Source organism: Puma concolor, chromosome B4 (genome assembly GCF_028749965.1).
Source record: "Puma concolor isolate L17-30 chromosome B4, mPumCon1.1.hap2, whole genome shotgun sequence".
Lineage (NCBI taxonomy): Eukaryota > Metazoa > Chordata > Mammalia > Carnivora > Felidae > Puma > Puma concolor.
Genome location: NC_141673.1, coordinates 63,236,335 through 63,256,876, shown reverse-complemented (window position 1 = coordinate 63,256,876; position 20,542 = coordinate 63,236,335). Strand labels below are relative to the sequence as shown.

Genomic DNA, 20,542 nt, shown 5'->3' with positions numbered 1-20,542 from the left:
GTAAATACTAACAAATGTGACTATGTATTCTTACTTTCTCTCTTTTCACACAAATGATAGCATATAATCACTGATTTGTATCTTGTTTTCTTTCAGTTAACAATATATAGGTGACCTTTTATCAGCATATATAGAACTTCTATATTCTTTTTTTAAGTTTATTTATTTTGAGAGAGAGAGAGAGAGAGAGAGAGAGAGAGCAAGTGGGGGAGGGGTGGAGAGAGTGATAGGGAGAGAGAGAAGATCTCAAGCAGGCTCTGCACTGTCAGTGCAAGCCCAATGCAGGGCTCAAACTCTCATATCGCGAGATCATGACCTGAGCCAAACTCAGATGCTTAACCGACTGAGCCACCCAGGCGCCCTATTCTTTTTTAAATAGAACAGCTTTATTGAGATATAATTTACGTGTCACAAAACAAACCCCTTTACATTGTGCATTTCAGTGGTGTTTTTTATATATACGGTAACAAAATTGTGCAGCCACCATCACTAATTCTAGAACATTTTCATCACCCCAAAAAGAAACTCATCAGTGGTCACTCCTCATTCTCCATTTCCCACCCCCTTATACCTCCAGCCACCACTAACCTATTTTCTGCCTCTACACATTTGCTTATTCCAGACATTTCATATAAATAGACGCATACAATATATGATCTTCTGTGACTGGCTTCTGTTACTGAACATAATGTTTTCAAGGTTCGTTCATTTTTTTAGCACATAGCGGCTACATATCGGAACTTCATTCCCTTTTACAGCCAAATAATCCATCACATGGATATACCACGTTTTATTTATCTATTCACCAACTTACGGACCTTTGGGTTGTGTCTACTTTTTGGCTATTGTGAACAGCGCTGCTGTGAACATAAATGTACGGGTTTTTGTGTGGGCACATGTTTTCAATTCTCCGGGGTACGTAGCTGGTAGTGGAATCGCTGGGTCGTATAGTAACTCTGTGTTTCACTTTTTGAGGAACTACCAAACTGCGTTCCAAAGTGCCAGTACCATCCTACATTCCCATTAGTATTGGACAAGGGTTCCAATTTCTCCAAATCCTTGTCAGACTTACTATTATCTCTTTTATTTTTTATTTTTATTTAAAAAAAATTTTTTTTTAAGGTTTATTCATTTCTCAGAGACAGAGAGACAGAGGGTGAGTGGGGGAGGGGCAGAGAGAGAGAGGGAGACACAGAATCTGAAACAGGCTTCAGGCTCTGAGCTGTCAGCACAGATCCTGATGCGGGGCTTGAACTCGTGGACCACGAGACCATGACCTGAGCCGAAGTCGGACGCCCAACTGACTGAGCCACCCAGGTGCCCCTATTATCTCTTTTATTACAGCCATCTGCATTTGTTATTTTGATAAGGATTGCCAACTTCCAGAGGGTACCAGTATACGAAAGTGCCCGTGATCTTGGCCTCCGTGGCAGAGTATGCCTATCAAACTTCTGAATCTTTTTAATTTGAGTACAATATGATATCTTAGAATGGTTTCATTTTAGTTGAACATCTGCATTAGTCAATTTTGCTGTGGTAACTAACGGCTTCAAAATCCCACGGGCTTGCAACAACAGAAGTTTATTTCTCTTTCATGGTTTACATTGGTGGTGGGGTTGGCTCTAGTCCTGACCCACGTGCCTTTATTCCACGACCCAGGATGAAGGAACAGCCCCTATCTGGGACACGATGTTCTCATGGCAGAAGGAGAGGAACAAAGGCAGAGAAAACCACGCAACGACTCTTAAAAATTCTGCTCATACCTGGCATATGGCACATCCGCTCATATCCCATTGACCAAGGCAAACCCCAGGGCAGCGGGGTGAGGATGTATGTTCCTCTCACAGGGGGGTGCTGCAAAGCTCACGGCGATGGGTGAAGATGTAATCTCTCATCACAAGGTCATGAGACATAGGCCCTTAAAATTTTGCATTCTGTTTCACCTCAGTCCACACCAGCCCACCTCACTCATCTACATTACCTGCCTGGCCCTATAGATATCCAAGTTGAAACCACTGGTCTAAACGCTTCCCCTCCTTTTCCCTCAAGGATACCCTCTCAGTTATCCCCTCACTTCTTCAACTCTCCTTCCTACTACTTCTTTCTCACAGCATTTTAAATAGCTTAAACCAAGGGGCGCCTGGGTGGCTCAGTGGGTTAAGTGTCTGACTTCGGATCAGGTCATGATCGCATGGTTCATGGGTTCAAGCCCCCGCGTCAGGTCCTGTGCTGACAGCTCGGAGCCTGGAGCCTGCTTCGGATTCTGTGTCTCCCTCTCTCCCTGCCCCTCCCCCACTCGTGCTATCTCAAAAATAAACATTAAAAAATAAATAAATAGTTTAAACCTCACACATTCCCACTCCAGCTGCCCCCTACCTTCCTAAAAGGGCTGTCCCCACTCCATCTTCATTTTCTCTCCTCTCACACTTTCCTCAGCCCACCACGTAGCTTCCACCTTCAAAGCCACCAAGAACTTCCAAATCCAATGGGCACATATCACCCTTATCCGAGCAACATTTTCTTTCACTGGCTCCATTGGATTACCACCAACTGTTTCTCAGTTCCCTTTGCATTTTCACCTTCCCCTGGCCCTCCCTGAAATGCTGGAGTCCCTCAGGGCTCTGTCCCAATGCTTCTATTTTTTTTTTTTTAATTTTTTTTTTCAACGTTTATTTATTTTTGGGACAGAGAGAGACAGAGCATGAACGGGGGAGGGGCAGAGAGAGGGAGACACAGAATCGGAAACAGGCTCCAGGCTCTGAGCCATCAGCCCAGAGCCCGACACGGGGCTCGAGCTCACGGACCGCGAGATCGTGACCTGGCTGAAGTCGGACGCTTAACCGACTGCGCCACCCAGGCGCCCCCCAATGCTTCTTTTACCTGTAATCTGCACCACTCCCTAGACAACTGCATCTGTGCTTTGGGCTACCTCCTGGTAGCTCCTCCATTCCAGACCTCTCTCCTGAGTCCACGTCCAGGAAGCCGCCTGCCCAACTTAGAAGTCTCATGGGCACTTCATACGCAGTAGCTCCAAAACTGAACTCAACATCAGCCCTCTCAAATACACTCTTCTTAGGTGTCCTGGTTTGATGAATGGCAACCATCTTCCACTGGTTACTCAAATCCAGATTCTGACTGTTCTCCTGCCTCCTCATCCTCGACTGATTTTTTTTTTCTTTTTCATTTAATCCTCAAATATTGTCACATCTTTCTCTCATTCAAAAACATCAGCATCACAGTAAAACCTGGATAAAGCTTCACTTTTTTCCTATGGGCTATGTTGCAAAATTCCTTTCCTTAAAAAAAAAAAACACTTTAAGGGGAAAATGATGACCTTCTAGTGGAGAAACCTGGTGGACCACCTTACCCAAGATTCAAGGCAACATCACCAATAATGGGATAGACTGACATACCAGCCCTTCTGATGTGAGGCATTGAGAAGCACTCAACATCACTCATGTCACATTTCTGCCAAAAATGCATAACCTGAATTTAATGGTGAGGAAACAGGCATATCTAAATTGAGTGTAATTCTACAAAATAACTAACTCGTTATTTTCTTTTTTTTCATGTTTTTATTTTTGAAAGAGACATAATATGAGTAGGGGAGGGGCAGAGAGAGAGGGAGACACAGAATCTGAAGCAGGCTCCAGGCTCTGAGCTGTCAGTACAGACTCTGACATGGGGCTCGAACTCACGAACTGTGAGATCATGACCTGAGCCCAAGTCAGACGCTTAATTGACTGAGCAACCCAAGCACCCCAGTAACTTGTTATTTTCAAAAATGTCAGCATCGTGAAAATCAAAGAAATATTGAGGAAATGTTCCAGAAATAGAGACATTACAATCAAAAGGAATGTTTGAGGGGCACCTGGGTGGCTCAGTCAGTTAAGCGGTTAAGTGTCTGACTCCTGATTTCACTTCAGGTCATGATCTCTTGGTCATGAGATCAAGGGCCATGTCGGGCTTAGCACAGAGCTCCGAGCCTGCTTGGGATTCTCTCTCTCTCCCTGCTCTTCCCCCAATCCTACTCTCTCTCTCTCAAAAAAAAAAAAAAAAATTTAAAAAGGAATGTGTGAACTTAAATCAGCTCCTGGATAAGGAAGAAAAAACCTGCCACAAAGACCATTATTGGAACAACTGGTGGAAACTAACTGTGCATGGCATCATAAATATTAGTATTCGGTCAGCGTTAAATTTCCTGAATTTGATCACTGGATTGTGGTTATGTAAGAGAATATTCTTACATATGCGGAAACATTTAGCAGAAAAGGAGCATGATATCTGCAACTTGCTCTCAGGTCAGAAAAAGGCAACACTTTATGTATCTATAAACATTTTTAGAAGAAGAACAGCTTTATTAAGATATGACTCACATACCAGGAAGTTCACCCTTTTAAATTGTACAATTCAGTGGGTTGTTTTTTTTTTTTTTAGGATATTCACAAAGTTGTACGTCGTTCACACTTTTTTTTTTTTAATTTTTTTTTCAACGTTTATTTATTTTTGGGACAGAGAGAGACAGAGCATGAACGGGGGAGGGGCAGAGAGAGAGGGAGACACAGAATCGGAAACAGGCTCCAGGCTCTGAGCCATCAGCCCAGAGCCTGACGCGGGGCTCGAACTCACGGACCGCGAGATCGTGACCTGGCTGAAGTCGGACGCTTAACCGACTGCGCCACCCAGGCGCCCCAACACACTTTTTAATTCCAAAACATTTTCATCACCCCAAAGAGAAACCCCATACCTGTTAGCAGTCATTCCCCATGCATTTTTAAAAGACTTTAAAAAGATGGAAAAAGCCTTCAAAATATTAATAACAGTTATTCCTGGATATTGGAATTATAGATTATTTTCATTTTCTTTTCTAAATTTTTTTTCACGTTATTTTGAGAGACAAGAGAGCATGCATGCACAACAGAGGAGGGGCAGAGAGAGAGGAAGAGAGAATCCCAAGCAGGCTCCCACAATGTCAGCACAGAGCCTGACATGGGGCTCAATCTCACGAACCATGTGATCATGACCTGAGCCAAAATCAAGAGCAGACGCTTAACTGACTGAGCCACCCAGGTGCCCCTATTTTGATTTTCTTATACACCTATACTTCTAAAACTTTATATGATAACTTCATATTACTTGTGTAATTAAAATAAAGGTTATTATTATTATTTTTTTTAATTTTTTAACGTTTTTTTATTTTATTTTTGAGACAGAGAGAGATAGAGTATGAACAGGGGAGGGGCAGAGAGAGAGGGAGACACAGAATCTGAAATGGGCTCCAGGCTCTGAGCTGTCAGCACAGAGCCCGACGCGGGGCTCGAACTCACAGACCGTGAGATCATGACCTGAGCTGAAGTCGGATGCTTAACCGACTGAGCCACCCAGGCGCCCCGGTTATTTTTTTTTTTAATGTTTATTTATTTCTGAGACAGAGGAAGACAGAGCACGAGTGGGGGAGGGGCAGAGAGAGAGGGAGACACAAAATCTGAAACAGGCTCCAGGCTCTGAGCTGTCAGCACAGAGCCCGATGCAGGGCTCAAACCCACGAACCTGAGATCATGACCTGGGCCAAAGTTGGACGCTCAACCGACTGAGCCACCCAGGCGCCCCGTAAAATAAAGGTTATTTTTAATCAACAAGAAAAATTAAGGAATTTAAGGAGCAGTAAGAACTCTAAAATATAAAAAATCACCAGGCTCAAGAATGGCCCTAATACCTCACATGGTTTCCCAACTCCTTGATCCACTATCATTAAAAAGGTCTAACTGGTCACAAAGGTAGCCAGCTATATAGTGCTCATTTCTATTACACAACCCAAAAGGCTCTCAGAGAGAGGAACGGGCTCAGCTAGTTCAGCAAACACTGACTCAGTATCTGCCTGGGGGGCTGTGTCTGCCCTGTGAGCTCCAGCTGACAGACCAGTAGGGAGGTGGACAGGTAAAATAAAGGCTCACTTGCCACAATAGAATGGAATGCTCACAAGGAAAGGCAGGGCTGGTTAATTCTGCTCAGATTGGCCCAGGGCAGTCTTCAAAGGGAAAACGTTCAGGTCTTAAAGGCGATAAAGAGCTGGTGCAGGAAAAGACTAATCAGGAATCTGTTAGGATACTATTTGAATAACTGATAGGGTGGGCCTGAGCGAAGAGCAGCGCCAAAGAAGTTAGGGAAGTCATGCAGGAGGAGACCTGCCTGTGGGCAAAAAAGACCAGGGCAGTTTCTTAAAGCACTTTCTGCCAGGCTAATAATTGTTAGAAAGTGACAACACCGACCTCTGTACTGTCCACCTGCTAACAAATCCCATGGACTCAATACCCACATCCATAAAGGCACCAATTCTCTTTATATGTACAGTGATTTCTCTGCTTCTAGATTGTAAAGTCCTGGGGGGTTAAGGTCTTATCTTTAAGGAAAGCACTAAATACAAAACAGGCACTCAAAAAAAAAAAAAAAAAAGATAGTTTTCATCTTCCCAACTCTCCACTCCCTTCCCCCAAGGTCTTGCACAAAGGCACTCAATAAACATTTGGATGAATAGACCAACTATTACCTGATACTGAAGAATAATGCTGCATTCCACTTACATTTTACTTGCATAGACCAAAAATCTGTATTAATGATAACTTAGAAAATTTGCAAAGGGTTTCCTTCTTTCTCAAAGCCTTCTCATCTATGACCTCATTTGATCCTGGCAGTAGTGCCAGAAATTAGCCGGAAAGGTATTTATTTATTCGCCCCAGCTTTCAAGATGAGGAATCTCAGTCCAGAGTTAATTTGTCCAAGATTACAAAGGAGACACGACAGCAAGCCTAGATCTCTGATTTTCTGAATTCTAGGCTAGTACCTCTCCCACTACAGTATTGGTTACTTTTAGGTCTGGCATTTCTAACTACCTCTTACCATACACAAAAATAAACTGCAGCAGAGAGAAAGACAAAAGCTGAAAATATACAACTATAAGAATGTCAGAAGGAACTATGGGGAGAGACTTTTTTTTGTAATGTTTATTTTTGAGAGACAGAGTACAAGTAGAGGAGGAGCAGGGAGAGAGAGGGAGATACAGAATCCAAAGCAGGCTCCAAGCCGTCAGCACAGAGCCCAATGTGGGGCTCGAACACACACACCAAGAGATCATGACCTGAGCCAAAGTCAGACGCTTAACCAAGTAAGCCACCCAGGTGCCCCAAAGAGACTCTTAACAATAGAGAACAAACTGAGGGTTGACAGAGGGAAGTGTGTGGAGGATGGGCTAGATGGGTGATAGGTATTAAGGAGGGCACTTTTTACGATGGGCACTGGGTGTTGTATGTACATGATGAATCACTGAGTTCTACTCCTGAAACCAATATTGCACTACATGTTAACTGACTAAATTAAAAAAAAAAGAAAAGAAAAAGAAGGAACTACAGGGAAATATTTTTTTAATCTTGAGATAGTATCAGAGAAACCCAAAAGCCGCAGGCAGATTTGACTATGGATAACTTCTAAAATTCTGTATAGAGAAAGACACCATTAAAGTGGTTAAAGATAACTCATGGCTTTATCCCCCCCTCATTATTTTACCCACTCCATGTTTTCCAAAAGAATTTTTGCTCTCTTTGCAATTATTCTTTTCCATCAAAAATTTAAAATCAGACTAAGTTCCATGCAAAGTCCTGTTTTAATTAGAACTTAACTTAATCTAAGGCAAAAACTTATGCTGTTACACAAGTGTTTCTATTCACAGACATGGTAAAACTCTTCATTTAACTAAGACCTTTTTGTCTTTCACTAAGATAGTCTGGTTTTCTTAGTATATGACTTGTAGTTTTCTGTTAAATTTATTTCTAGAAATGTAATATTCTTGGGGGCACCTGGGTGGCTCAGTCGGTCAAGCATCCGACCTCGGCTCAGGTCTCACAGTTTGTGAGTTCAAGCCCTGAGTCTGGCTCTGTGCTGACAGCTCGGAGCCTGGAGCCTGCCTCAGATTCTGTCTCTCCCTCTCTCCCTGCCCCTCCCCCATTCATGCTCTGTCTCCCTCTCTCAAAAAGAAACATTAAAAAATTTTTAGAAATGTAATATTCTTACTGTGAGATTATTTCATTTTTATGATGTTATTGTTCTTATATTTGATATATACAATTTTTGTTTGCTAACCTCATATCTGGCCATGCTGCTAAGCTCACTAGTTTTAGTATTTTGTCAATCAATTCCCTTTCTAGATGAATATGCCACATGAAAATAATGAGACTTCTCAATGTCCAGGAGCTCCAGTACAATATTAGCTTTGATGGTAAACATTCCTGTCTTATTCTTATTTTTGATAGGAGATTTCAAATATTTTCACATAAAGCATAACTTGCTCTAAAAGGGGGGGGGGGCTGAAAGACAACTGAAAAACTAAGAGAAAGGATTTTAAATGCATATAACAAGTAAAAAGTTAATATAACTTAGAAAAGAAGCAACAGAAGTTGTCAACTCCAGTATTAGTGACATGCAAGTTTAAACGATGAAATTACTATTTTTCATTTATCAAATTGGCAACTGCGCTGAAAATTCATAGTATCCAGTATTGCTATGTTGTAGGAAATGGAGACATTCACACGTGGTTCTGAGTGAGCATGTAAATTGTTACAAACTGAAATTCAATTTTATAGAATTAAAATTTTATATATTTTTTTCAACGTTTTTTTATTTATTTTTGGGACAGAGAGAGACAGAGCATGAACGGGGGAGGCGCAGAGAGAGAGAGAGGGAGACACAGAAGCGGAAACAGGCTCCAGGCTCCGAGCCATCAGCCCAGAGCCCGACGCGGGGCTCGAATTCACGGACCGCGAGATCGTGACCTGGCTGAAGTCGGACGCTTAACCGACTGCGCCACCCAGGCGCCCCTAGAATTAAAATTTTAAATGCACATATCCTATCTACAAATCTATAAGCACAAAAGGATACCTATATAAAGATATTCCTTATGGCACTGTTTATAAAACAAAATAATGGAACTAACCTAAATGTTCATCAGGATGAGTCTAGACAAATCAAAGTACCAATATAAGTTGGAATTTTATGCAACTGTTAAAATGTTAAAGAACTTAGATGTCTACAATGTAGCACTTGTGTCTTGCACTGTAGTTGCTCAATAAATATACTCTGGGTGAGAAAAAAAAAAAAAAAAAAGAAAAGTTTTGTATGAACATAGAAAAAAGCCTGGAGCACCTGGCTGGCTCAGTCAGTTAAGCGTCCCACTTTGGCTCAGGTCATGATCTCACTGTCCATAAGTTCGAGCCCCGCGTCGGGCTCTGTGCTGACAGCTCAGAGCCTGGAGCCTGCTTCGGATTCTGTGTCTCCCTCTCTCTCTGCCCCTCCCCATTCATGCTCTGTCCCTCTCTGTCTCAAAAATAAATAAACATTTAAAAAAAATTATAAAAAAAGAAAAAGAAAAAAGCCTGGAGGTGTATTTGCCAAACTGATAAAAGTGACTATCTTCAGGAGCATAGGATAGAAGAGGAAACATAACATTTTTTTGCCTTTTATTCTTTTGTGTGTGTGCACTTGCCAAAATAAATATGAGCTAATTTTTTTTTTTAATTAAAGACTCATTTCTGATGACGTTTCTCTATGTTATCTCAATTTTACAAGTCTAAGAGCACCAAGGTTTGTGGTCAATGGCTCAAAACATGAAATGCTCAGGGAAATGAAACCTGTATTATACAAATAGTTGGGAATTCCTTTCTTCTTTCATAATTTTTTTTCTTTTGATAGCTCAATTAATTCTTCTAAACTCACAACCTGATGGCACCTACAGCAGAAGCTGGGATCTAAATCGAATTGACATTTCCTTCCATTAAGTACACTTGACATAGTCCATCTTTAGCGGGACCTCTCCCGAATAGCTCAAGTTGGGAGATTTTGAAGACAGGCTCCAGTTTCCATTTTCCTAATGCCGGGCCCAGGGGCCACCCTGCATCACCAAGTCTCTGGCCCAGGGGCCACCCTGCATCACCAAGTCTCTAACGAAACTAGTCTACTGAGGGGAGTCCTATGGCTTCTTCCTCCAGACGAGGAGACTAATGTCAGAAGCTGGAAAGTCTGGAATGAAGGAATAAGCGGTATAAGGTAACAAGACTGGCCTCGGGGTGCGCGGTGTGTGTACACGGCAGACCCGTGCAAAGTTAACTCTTCTCCCAGCTGACTGGGCGCCCCCCAAATCTGCAGAGCTGGGCCTGATAGAAAACTCAGATAAGAGGACCTCGGAGCTGGGCCTGATAGAAAACTCAGATAAAGAGGATCTCGGCCGAGTTACGTGAAAAGGCTGGGTACAAACTATTCAGGCTCTCTTTGGGGCTCCAGGCTGAGAAGCGACACGGAAAACGTCCGCGAAGAAAGGAGACTGATGGCGCTTTTTCAAGGAGCCCTACTTAACCAGCCCACCTAGCAGAACCCATCAAACAGCTCCCGGATAACGTCACTTCACGGTCTTCGTTCCTGCCCTCAGCCAAGATGGCCGCCGAGGCGCGCCCGTACCATGGCGCACGCGCCCTACAGCCGGTCTTCCCTCTTCCCGTCCTTCCGCGCGCCGGCACCGCCCACTCACCAGCTGCACCACCCCCCCCCTCCCAGCGTCCTCAGCCTCACCCCCTTTCTGGCTGCTCCCGCCGGTCCAGGCTCCGAGCCCGGAAGTGGATATTGCGGCTCGGCTAAGAGGACGAGGGGGAGGGGGAAGTACTTCCGGGGAAACGGGCCCCGGGTTGGTGTTTGTAAACTTGCCTCGGTCCCGGCAGGGCAGCGACGGCCACGGGGTTGGCACGGTGCGCTGGGACCTGGAGGAGGCGCCGCGCGGCGGGGGAGACTGCGAGAGGCCGCGCCTGGCAGGTAGAAGCACGCCTCAGGGAGCGCAGCGTCGTCCGGGCCGGCGGCAGCGCCTCAGCAGCTCGCAGGCCGTGGGGCGCCGCGCGGGAAGGGGGAGGGGAAGGGAGGAGGGGCGCGTGGCGAAGGGAGGGGGCCGAGAGGGGAAGGGGCCGCGCGCGCGCGCGTACCGCCCCCCCCCCCCCCGCCCGCCAGTCCGGCCGCGTCGCCGGCCCGGCGGAGGGGGCTTGCTTGGCGGGGACGCGGGCGCGAGCACGCACCTCGCGCGCTCCTCGGCGCTCTCCTCCGGCTTCTTGCGGTGGGGCGCTGCGGCTGGGTGGCTGGCTGGCAGGCTGGAGGAGGAGGAGGGAGGGAACGCGCAGCGCCGGCGTCCGTCCGCCTGCCTGCCTTCCACCTCCGCAGCGAGTTTCCGTACCTTCGGGCGGAATCGGAGAACGCGCACGTGTGGGCCGGCCCGGCGCGCACTGCCAGTCCGGTTGCTGCCTGCCGCTCAAGCGTCCAGCGATAGCCCTCGAGCTGTCCTCTACCCCAGTTCTGGCCTCCTTAATAGAGTGCGAGGTTCGCGGGCCGGCCCACTGGGCACAAAAGCCCCGAGGGGCCTCCGCCCCCTTCTATTCCTAAGATGGCAAATCCAAGCAGTTGGCCCCAATTACTTTTACTCCTGTTGGCAGCTCCTCTTTGCCCAGGAGACCAGTTTCTACTCCTGACCTAGAAAGAAAACTGCTTGACTAATGTCCTCTTTCTGAGGTTCACGGAGAGCGCCCAGCAAAAAAAAAAAAAAAAAAAAAAGTTCAACCTACCACAGGTCGTATGGCCTGAGAATGTTGCACCTAACAGCCCCATTTCCTTTCTGGTTTCAGGTTTCTGAAACAGATCGTGAACTTCAACGAGAGGATTCAGTTGGAAAATCAAGACTGGCAAGCTTTTTCTTCAGACCATAGGCAGGATCCAGGCAGAGTCCAGGGATTCTTGGAACATCCATCTTCCCCTTGGAGGACACTAAGCTCTGTCTGAAGACAAAGGCAATTCAATATGGCAGCAGGACTGAAGGGACATGAAGGAGTTGTTACAGTGATTTGGTGACAGTTCTTCAAACAACAGTGTCTTAGGAAAGGTGGATTGAGAAACTCCTGAACTTTTGGGTTGCATAAGTGAGAAATCAGCATGGCTCAGGTAAAAAGCTATAGAATCCTCCTCCTTCAAGATCACTGGGAAGCGTGTTTGCAGTTTCACTCTTGAATGCTGGCCTAGTCAACATATTGACCAACCCAGTGAGCCAAGCTCTGTATTAAGCACCAGGGGGAGATCTAGAGGAAGGAAAGGAGACAGGCCACAGCCCCTGCCTTCAGGGAGCTTCCAGTCAAATGAAGGAGGTAGGCTATTCTGCATCACAGGCACTGATGGGACATTGCAAAACAACTACTCAGCTTACACTTGGTATATTAAGTGCTGAGGGGCATGAGGGAGTGAACAGTCTGGTGAATGCTTCATTTGTTTTTTTTTTTCAACAGGAATTAATTGAACTCCTGTTACATGCAAGGCATTGTGCTGGGGATACAAAGATGAATAAGATTGTCCCTGTCCCCAGCAAGCTTCCAGGCTAGTCGGGGTGGGGCGGGGGGCGGGAAATGAAGAAACAGTCTATTATTTATCTTTATATTCACAATACCTTGCATGGTGGTTGGCTAGCAATCAATGAATCTGTTGATTGAAGGAACGTGCAATAATAGAGGTATGTACGCTGCAGAGGAGAGAAGGGTACCTCTGCCTGGATGGAAAAAAGTGGATGGAGCTTGAAGGATACAGAGGATTTTCCTAGGTAGACAAGCAGAACAGGGCAGTCAGATAAGGAGAACTGAATGGGCAGAGGCCTAGAGGCATGGGAGAATGCGATGAGGTTAGGAGTACTACAGGGTTTGCTGGTTAAGGAAGAAAAGATTCAGATGGGTGAGGGGGATAGGATAGGTAATGCTAGAGGGAAAAGTTAGGGTGAGGGAGTTGTTTCCTAGAGAAGTAAGAGTATAACCCCAGGGCTTTTTATGCCTTGCTAAGGAATTAGACTTTATTCTGTAAAGAATGGGAACTCTCTGAAGAATGTTAAGTAGCAGAGTGATGTCAGGTCAGTGTATTTAGAAAGTAATTGTCACTGTGAGGGTACAGGATGGATTGGAGAGACAGGATGATGTAATAGGTTGTTGTAAGTCTGGATAGCAAAGCCATGTGCAGGCACCCCCAGAGCTGCTCCCAGCTTTCTTCCAGGGACCCTCCCCTACCAGTCTCACCAGGATGGCAGCCTGATTACAGTATAATTGGCTTCCTTCCAGCTGCATGCATAGCTTCCTCCTTTCCATGCAGATTAGGAGCCCTTCAGTTTCTTCTTTCTTTGTTTGCAACCCACTTCACAGCATCATGTTCACTCTTGTTCTGAGAACACTGCCTTTCACTAATCACTAACTGGGCCCTGCTAGACATTTATACCTTAGTTTCATTCCCATCAACCATGTGAGAGTAGATACTCTCATAAACATTTTGCATTTAAGGAAACTGAGGCCCAAAGAGGTAGAGTAATTTGCCCAAGATTGTACAGTGTAAATGGCAGAGCTAAGCTTTTCACCTGTAAACTTTTCTATCCAAAGCCCTTGAAGGAGAGAGAAGGGATCCTAGGATATACTAAAAGGAATTTCTTTCTTTCTTTTTTTAATGTTTATTTATTTTGGAGAGAGAGAAAGAGCACAAGCTGGGGAGGGGCAGAGAGAGAGAAGGAGACACAGAATCCAAAATAGGCTCCAGGCTCTGAACTATCAGCACAGAGCCTGATATGAGGCTCGAACTTGGGACTGGTGAGATCATGACCCAAGCTGAAGTCGGATGCTCAACCAACTGAACCACCCAGGTGCCCCTAAAAGGAATTTCTAAGAGGAATTTTTGTAATAAGTCACTTGTGGAAGTTTGCTGACCAACTATTTTTTTGAAGTGTTTCTTCCCCCTCACCACCACCCCCAAAAAAGGTATTTCTTCAGTAAAAAGAGTAAATTCTCTAGTGCTGGCTAGACTAAGTCAGTTGGAAGAAGATAGCCATAAAAAGGAAATTTTCTTAATCATCCTTTGTTTAAGTATTGTCTAACGTGTATGTAGAACAGAGGATGTGAAAATATATGGATATGCACACAGATAAATGACTGTGGGAGTCAAGAGAAAGTGATAATTCAATCCTAAAATCCTTCCAAGTGATTTAATTTTTATATCTCTTACAATTGATGGCACATAGGGAGTTTAAAATCCAAAGGGAGAAATGACCTAATTTTACTGATAAACATGTTTGTAGAACCTGATAGAATATATATGTGGCACCAGTGAGGTCTGCCAATCATAAGTGGGCTCTGAAGCTGCTGTTGAGAGAGGAAGGAGGCAAGGTCTGCTAGAAATCTCCCCTTTCAGTGAGTCAGCAGGGCAGACACTCATGCCCATTCACAAGGCCTAGAAAACCTAGTAACATGCAGACACACCACACGCTATACCTAGCACTCTATTAATGCCAAAAGTGTTGATAATGGTTATTCACTTGATGTATACCTAAATGCTGATGAATGACAAAATAAGTAACTTGTTCCTGGTGAGGTGAGTTAGGGAGGACTCTTGAAGGAAGCAGAGTTTCGCAGTAAGAGGGACACTCCCTAGAGAAGCACTTTGTTTGTGGCTGGGTGGAAAAGGTAGTTCTATAGAAGATGGCAGCGTGTTTTTGCCCTGCCCTGCCAGGTGACCTGACACCTCATCTCCTTTCAACTTAGGCAAGTCTCCTGGCTTGTGAAGGCCTAGCAGGTGTGAGTTTGGTTCCCACTGCAGCCAGCAAGAAGATGATGCTGAGCCAGATTGCCAGCAAGCAGGCCGAGAATGGAGAACGGGCAGGTAGCCCTGATGTGCTGAGGTGCTCGAGTCAGGTACAGCATTTGAGTCCGTTGTGGCACCTGGGGATTGGGTGGCCCAAGCTCTCTGCCAGGAGATGTCGAGTTTTGATTCCTCGGTGCTTCTGTTTAGCGAACTGGGGAAAAAAGGATCCAGCTGGGGAATGAATGAATATGGGTATTTTAGAGAGCTAAGGAAGGTCTTTTCTATACCTACAACCCTTAACACCATAGTACTTGAGAGGAAATGGATGGGTACGTTCTCTAAACCTTTGGGGCAGGTGGTTATTCTCATTTATAACTTGTCTGAAAGCAGACAAGTTTGTTTTCCTGTCTTGTGTTCTAAGATAGACTGTGAGTTTAGATTTGATTTGTTTTCAAAGGGCCACCGAAAAGACAGCGATAAGTCCCGTAGTCGCAAAGATGATGACAGCTTGGCTGAGGCCTCTCATTCAAAGAAGACTGTTAAAAAGGCAGGTAATGGGGTAATCCCCAAGTTGGTACTGTTTTGTAATGGGGTAATCCTCCTCTTCTTCCCTCTGTGGTTCAAGCTGAAACTTTCCCTAGATGTTTTGGTCACTTAATAGCCAGTGAGTGTGTCACTCAGATTTCATCCATAGGTCACTTTGGTATTTTATGTCTGCCCTCTCTGGAACATCCTTCGTGAGGGAAGGAGGATCAGGGAAGCATGGGATCCTGTGCCAAAGAGGCAGGTAGACATTCAGAGTGTTGAGTTTGATGGGGGCAGACAGCTTACCCACACCCACCTTCTTCCTCAGAGGGTCTCTTAGTAAGCAGTGTGGGAGATGACAACATCAGAGAGATTACTTTGTCTGGCAACTGGAAATTGACCCAGATTAGAATGGAGGCAAAAAGGAGGCAGAGGGATAGCCTTATGACATGCCTGATTGTTGCCCCCAGGTGGTGGTAGTGGAACAAAATGGTTCTTTTCAAGTAAAGATTCCCAAAAATTTTATTTGTGAACACTGCTTTGGAGCCTTTAGGAGCAGTTACCACCTCAAGAGGCACATCCTAATTCATACTGGTAAGTCTTTTGCTCGTATTTTCAGAGGAGAATAGTCTATGGTTTGTATTGTGTGTGTGTGTATAGCTCTTGTTGGGTTTGTTTTAAAGGCTGGGTATTAGAAATAGAGGAGGAAGGTGAGTGAGTGAGCTAGAGAAATCACATGGCTCTGTTACAATCTGGTGTCACTGAGAACAGCAGCTTTGAGGACCTTTCCCATTAGGTGTCTGCACATTGCTGAAATTTAAAATTTCTGGAAAAATACCTGAAATGAAATCCCTGCCGTGTGTACCTCCTTATATTAATTTCTCTCTCCACCTGGGCCAGGTGAGAAGCCATTTGAGTGTGATATATGTGATATGCGCTTCATCCAGAAATACCACCTGGAGCGTCACAAGCGTGTGCACAGTGGCGAAAAGCCCTACCAGTGTGAACGGTGTCATCAGGTAAGCTCACATGTCATCCATCCACCCCACACGTGGATTTTGCCTTCACCAAGAACCAGGGCCAGTTCCCATCCCCTGCCCAACAAGGGACCATCTAGTATTCCTGGCCATGATAGAGTTAGTACCTCAGTGAGAGGTGTATCTCTCTGGCCTTACTGCTGATTGTAGGGAGGGGCCATAAGAATAATTGTAATAACAATAGCAGCATTTCTTGAGGACTTATTTTGTGCCAGGCACTGTGAGAGCATATTTGACATAGATTATTTTATTTAATCTTCATGTTAACTCCATAAACTAGCTGTGTTCCTGTCATGTCACATGTGGGGAAATTGAGATTTAAAGAGGTTAAGTTTCCTAAGGATATAGCAGATCAAGGGTAGAGCCAAGATTCAGTCCAACTTTGGAGCTGGTGCTCCTGGAAGGAGAAATACAATCTCTGCCCTCGGGGTCATATATGATCTGATGAGAATGTAAGAGCTTGGACCAAAACAAGACAAGAACAAAACATGAGAAATGATAACAGCTAACATTTCCTGGTTGCTTTGCTCCACCCTCTTAAACTGAATCTCAAAATACTAGAATAAAAACTCCATGAGGCAGAGAATTTGCCCCTCTGGTTCTCCACTCTATCCTCAGCCCCAAGAACTGTACCTGCCTTGAGACAGACATTCAATAAATATTGGATGAATAAAGCAGCCATTCTGTGAGTAGGTACTTTTAGTCCCATTGCAGATGAATGTACCAATTAAGTACTGTTAGATACCATGTCCAAGGTTGCACAGCTACTAATTGGTAGAGCCAGGATTCGGACTTCAGAGCTTGTGTTCTTAACCACTGCGTGCTCCTGCCTTCTGTGTACATGCTGAGGGCATATGGAATGGGACCTGTGCCCTCCCGTGTGGGGAAGACAACGAGCCAACAGGTAGCTGAGTTTCTCCTCTCAAGCACTTAATCCTTCCTTTCTTCTCAGTGTTTTTCTCGGACAGATCGATTACTCAGACACAAACGGATGTGCCAAGGGTGCCAGTCCAAGACTTCCGACGGGCAGTTTTCTCTATAGGCGCAAGGGGCCCTGGGTGGTGGGAGTGATCAGAAGAATTTACCGAAGAGCGCACCCCCTCTGGTCTGATGGTCCCACCACCACCCCGTCTGTACCTGTCCCCCTCCTGGAGGAGTGGACCCAGGAGACCAGAAGAGTGCATCAGGGGACAGCAGCCTCAGAGCCTCAGCTCTGTAAATAATCTGAGACTATGAGTATCTCGGGGAAGTTCCTACAGCATTCCTGGGTAGGGAAGCTAGTCCCTGGACCCTTGGCTGAGGTTATAGGTGGGGACTCAAGGTACAGGACCAAGACTGGTGTGGCTCCCACAACCTTGGACTCCAGCTGGCAGCTGAAATGGAAAGGATTGGGGAGAGGGATTTGTTTGTTTGTTCTATTCTTGTTTTTGTTTATTCAAAAGCAATTTTAGCAGGTACACTGTGGATAAAGGTAATATGGAGGCATAGAGCCCCGGTCAAAGCAGGGACTATGGCTGGTCCAGCCCTCCCCAAAACTGAGTTTTTAGTTGCAGTTGATCCTCAGTGTTCCGCAGCCCTGCATCTCACCTCCTGTTTGAAGGAGAGTAGGATCAGGGATGGCAGCTGAGCTTACTTTGGCCTCCTTATACACTGTAGGGACAGAAGGAAGAATGGTGGGAGGAGCAGACGAGGGCTGGGTCCAACTGGAGTGGACAGGTACCTCTGATTTCCTTCGGGAAAGAGCAAGAATTGTGCCCAGGGCTGATGTAATGGCCCAGGCCACACTGGTACCTAATGGGGTCAGCTCAAGTGCCTTTTGGAGGAAACTTGGGTGAGAGTGGCCCATGAAGCCCTTTCGTGCCCCTTTTGGGCACTCGATCTTGGACATAGTTTGTGGCTACCTCGCTGCCATTGACTCCTGAGCCAGACAAAGGTGTCGAGCAGGTAGTCATGGATATCAAAGTGGGCTCTCTCTCCTTGTGCCCTCTTAGGAACAACCCGAGACTAGTCCCAAGTTGGGCAACAACTGTTCAAGAAACAAAGGAGTTTGGTGTCCCCTAACATGACTGTTGAGCAGTGTGAGCTGCTTTCCCTGCCCAGTCCTATCACTGTATTCAGGTAAAGGAGATAGGGGTGTGGCTTTTGGTCCCAAAGAACAAGATCTTGGCTTCCTTCTTAATGGCCATCCCTACCCGACAAAGAATGCAGGGGAGGGAGGTGCTGCAGAGAAAGGACTGAGGAGGAAACCTTTTGTGGGTTTTATTGTTAACTGTATTCTTTGCTCCTCTCTGCCCCAACACCACCACCTTATCTGCCCCCAAAAAAGTGATCAGGGGTGTATGTGTGTGTGCGCGCGCACGTGTGCATGAGTGTGTTCATTCACATGTGTGCTTGTGTTTGTATGCTTGGAGATGGCATATTATTGAGCCAAACCCTTTTCTGGCCCTCAACTCAGGGGAGGATGAGCATAAAGCAGCCCCCACCACCACCACCATGAAGGGTGCTTGGGGTCCCAGCAAGAGCTGAGGAACTCAGTTTAGGGGACTGAAGGGCTTTGTTTTGGAGGGAGTTTTTTAGATTGATTTAACAGGCTGGTTAGGGTGTTTAACCCAAGCCAGAGCTTGTGAACATGAATTTTCTAAAGTGAACTAAGAAACCCTCTTCCTGCTATGGAAGGTTCAGGGGGTTGATTGACCCCCACTGTGGCCTGCCCTGACCTATTGGGGGAGTAATCATGGCGTAATCCTGGATGCTTGGTGAACCTGACCAAGGTGTCAGTGGGGATCTGAGATGGCAACTCCGGGAAGTGTGATTTCATTTCCTCCAAAATGTAGGGAACAGCAGCAGAAAATTCCTAGCTGTTACCTAATCAGGAGGAGATTGGGGCGGGGGGGGGGGGGGGAGGGCGGGGGGCGTCCATACCTCTGAAATGTGAGGATTCCAGGGAAAAAGAAAGGTGTGGCACCTTTCAGATTTTCCCTGATGGCACCTGAGATCCTTTGGGAGAGACACTAGGGAATGTGTTTGCCACCTGTGCTCTTCTAGCTTTATGCCGGCACTTCCATTTGATAGGGTCCAGAACCTAGACCTCGGTCCTTGGAGCTGCCCTGTTGTCCCTGCAAGCAGGGTATCTTCCTGTGTGTGAGTGAGCCCCTTTCCTGTTAGAGGGCTCTGCTGGGGCCAGAGTTGATCATTCACATCTGGCAGTGTATTCTCAGAAGGAGGCTACATTCAGAAAACAGTTGTCCCCATGAGCACTTTTGAAAATAGGAGGCTTTGTTCACTGTCACTTGCAGCTAATCTGTGTAGAGTTGGGGTGTGGGTGGCTAGAGTCCCAGGAGTGACCTATGCGCCTACGTGTATGGACATGTGCTTAGGTCAGAATGTGCCCTGGCCCCCCACAGCCTCAGCCTTTTGCCTGGGTGGGTGGGAGAGAGGGAATGAATGAGCAGATGTGTGAAAAACCATACCAGAAGCACCCCTGCCAAGGATTGGGTGTGGGGGAAACTCAGGAGCAGGTGGTTCGTTCAGTTGTCCAGGTGTTGAGGATCTGGGGCCAGTGATGTGTGAGGAGAGAGGAGCAAAGAGGTGAAAAGGAGTGATTCAGCCCCCCCCAGAGGGTCCAGGAGCCCCACTTACACCCCAGGGAAACCACAGCCTAAGAGCGCTTGCAGAGGCTCCTGGGCCCAACACCCCAGCCCTCCTTAGCTGGTGGGGCCTAGCACTGGACAGATGCCTCAGGTGTGTGTGGAGTGAAGGGAAAGGGAGATAGGGCAGGCTCTCAGAGACCAGGACATGGAATTTGGGGACCTGGGAAAGAGAGTAGCACCCGTTCCAGGTGGGCCATTGTACCAGGCCCTACTAGCCCTGCCCTGTACCCATCTCTTCTCCGTCCACCCCCCCTACAGCCTTTCATCACTTAGCTACTGATTGTGCCCCATGGCTTGACATTGGAGGGTTAAATGAGACATGGGGTCCCGCCACAACTTCTAACCCTCTCCCCAGATGCTCTTTGCCTCTGCTGCAGTCCTGGGGCTTTTATCTTAACAATCCCTCCTACTCTTCCTCTTTCCCTCCCACCTTCCCTCCCTCCCCCCCCCCCCCACCCTTTTTTTTTTTTTTTTTAATATACTTATTTTGCTATTGGGGGAGGGGAATATCAAATGAACAAGATCACTTTTAAATGGTAGTTTTTATAAGATGTTATAAACTTGTATCTTTTTACCATTAAAGTGCAGTGTATGTTCCTTCGTGATATATTTAGGATATTTAAATAAAAAGAAAATGGGGCTTTTCTACATACTATCTCT

General features: G+C 46.0%; 1 protein-coding gene across 2 annotated transcripts; it reads left to right on the top strand.

Moving 5' to 3' along the window:
- Positions 1-10,691: 10,691 nt before the first annotated feature.
- Positions 10,692-20,530, top strand: ZNF740 (zinc finger protein 740). Of its 2 annotated transcripts, XM_086713286.1 has the most exons (7): positions 10,692-10,848; positions 11,703-12,015; positions 14,631-14,780; positions 15,128-15,217; positions 15,666-15,789; positions 16,096-16,214; positions 17,185-20,530. In XM_086713286.1, the coding sequence occupies exons 2-7, from the start codon at positions 12,007-12,009 to the stop codon at positions 17,272-17,274; spliced, it is 582 nt and encodes a 193-aa protein (XP_086569412.1). In that variant the 5' UTR covers positions 10,692-10,848; positions 11,703-12,006; the 3' UTR covers positions 17,275-20,530. The 2 variants fall into 2 exon arrangements, with proteins under 2 accessions (XP_086569412.1, XP_086569413.1); XM_086713287.1 differs by lacking the exons at positions 10,692-10,848; positions 11,703-12,015 and adding an exon at positions 12,022-12,215.
- Positions 20,531-20,542: the final 12 nt, after the last annotated feature.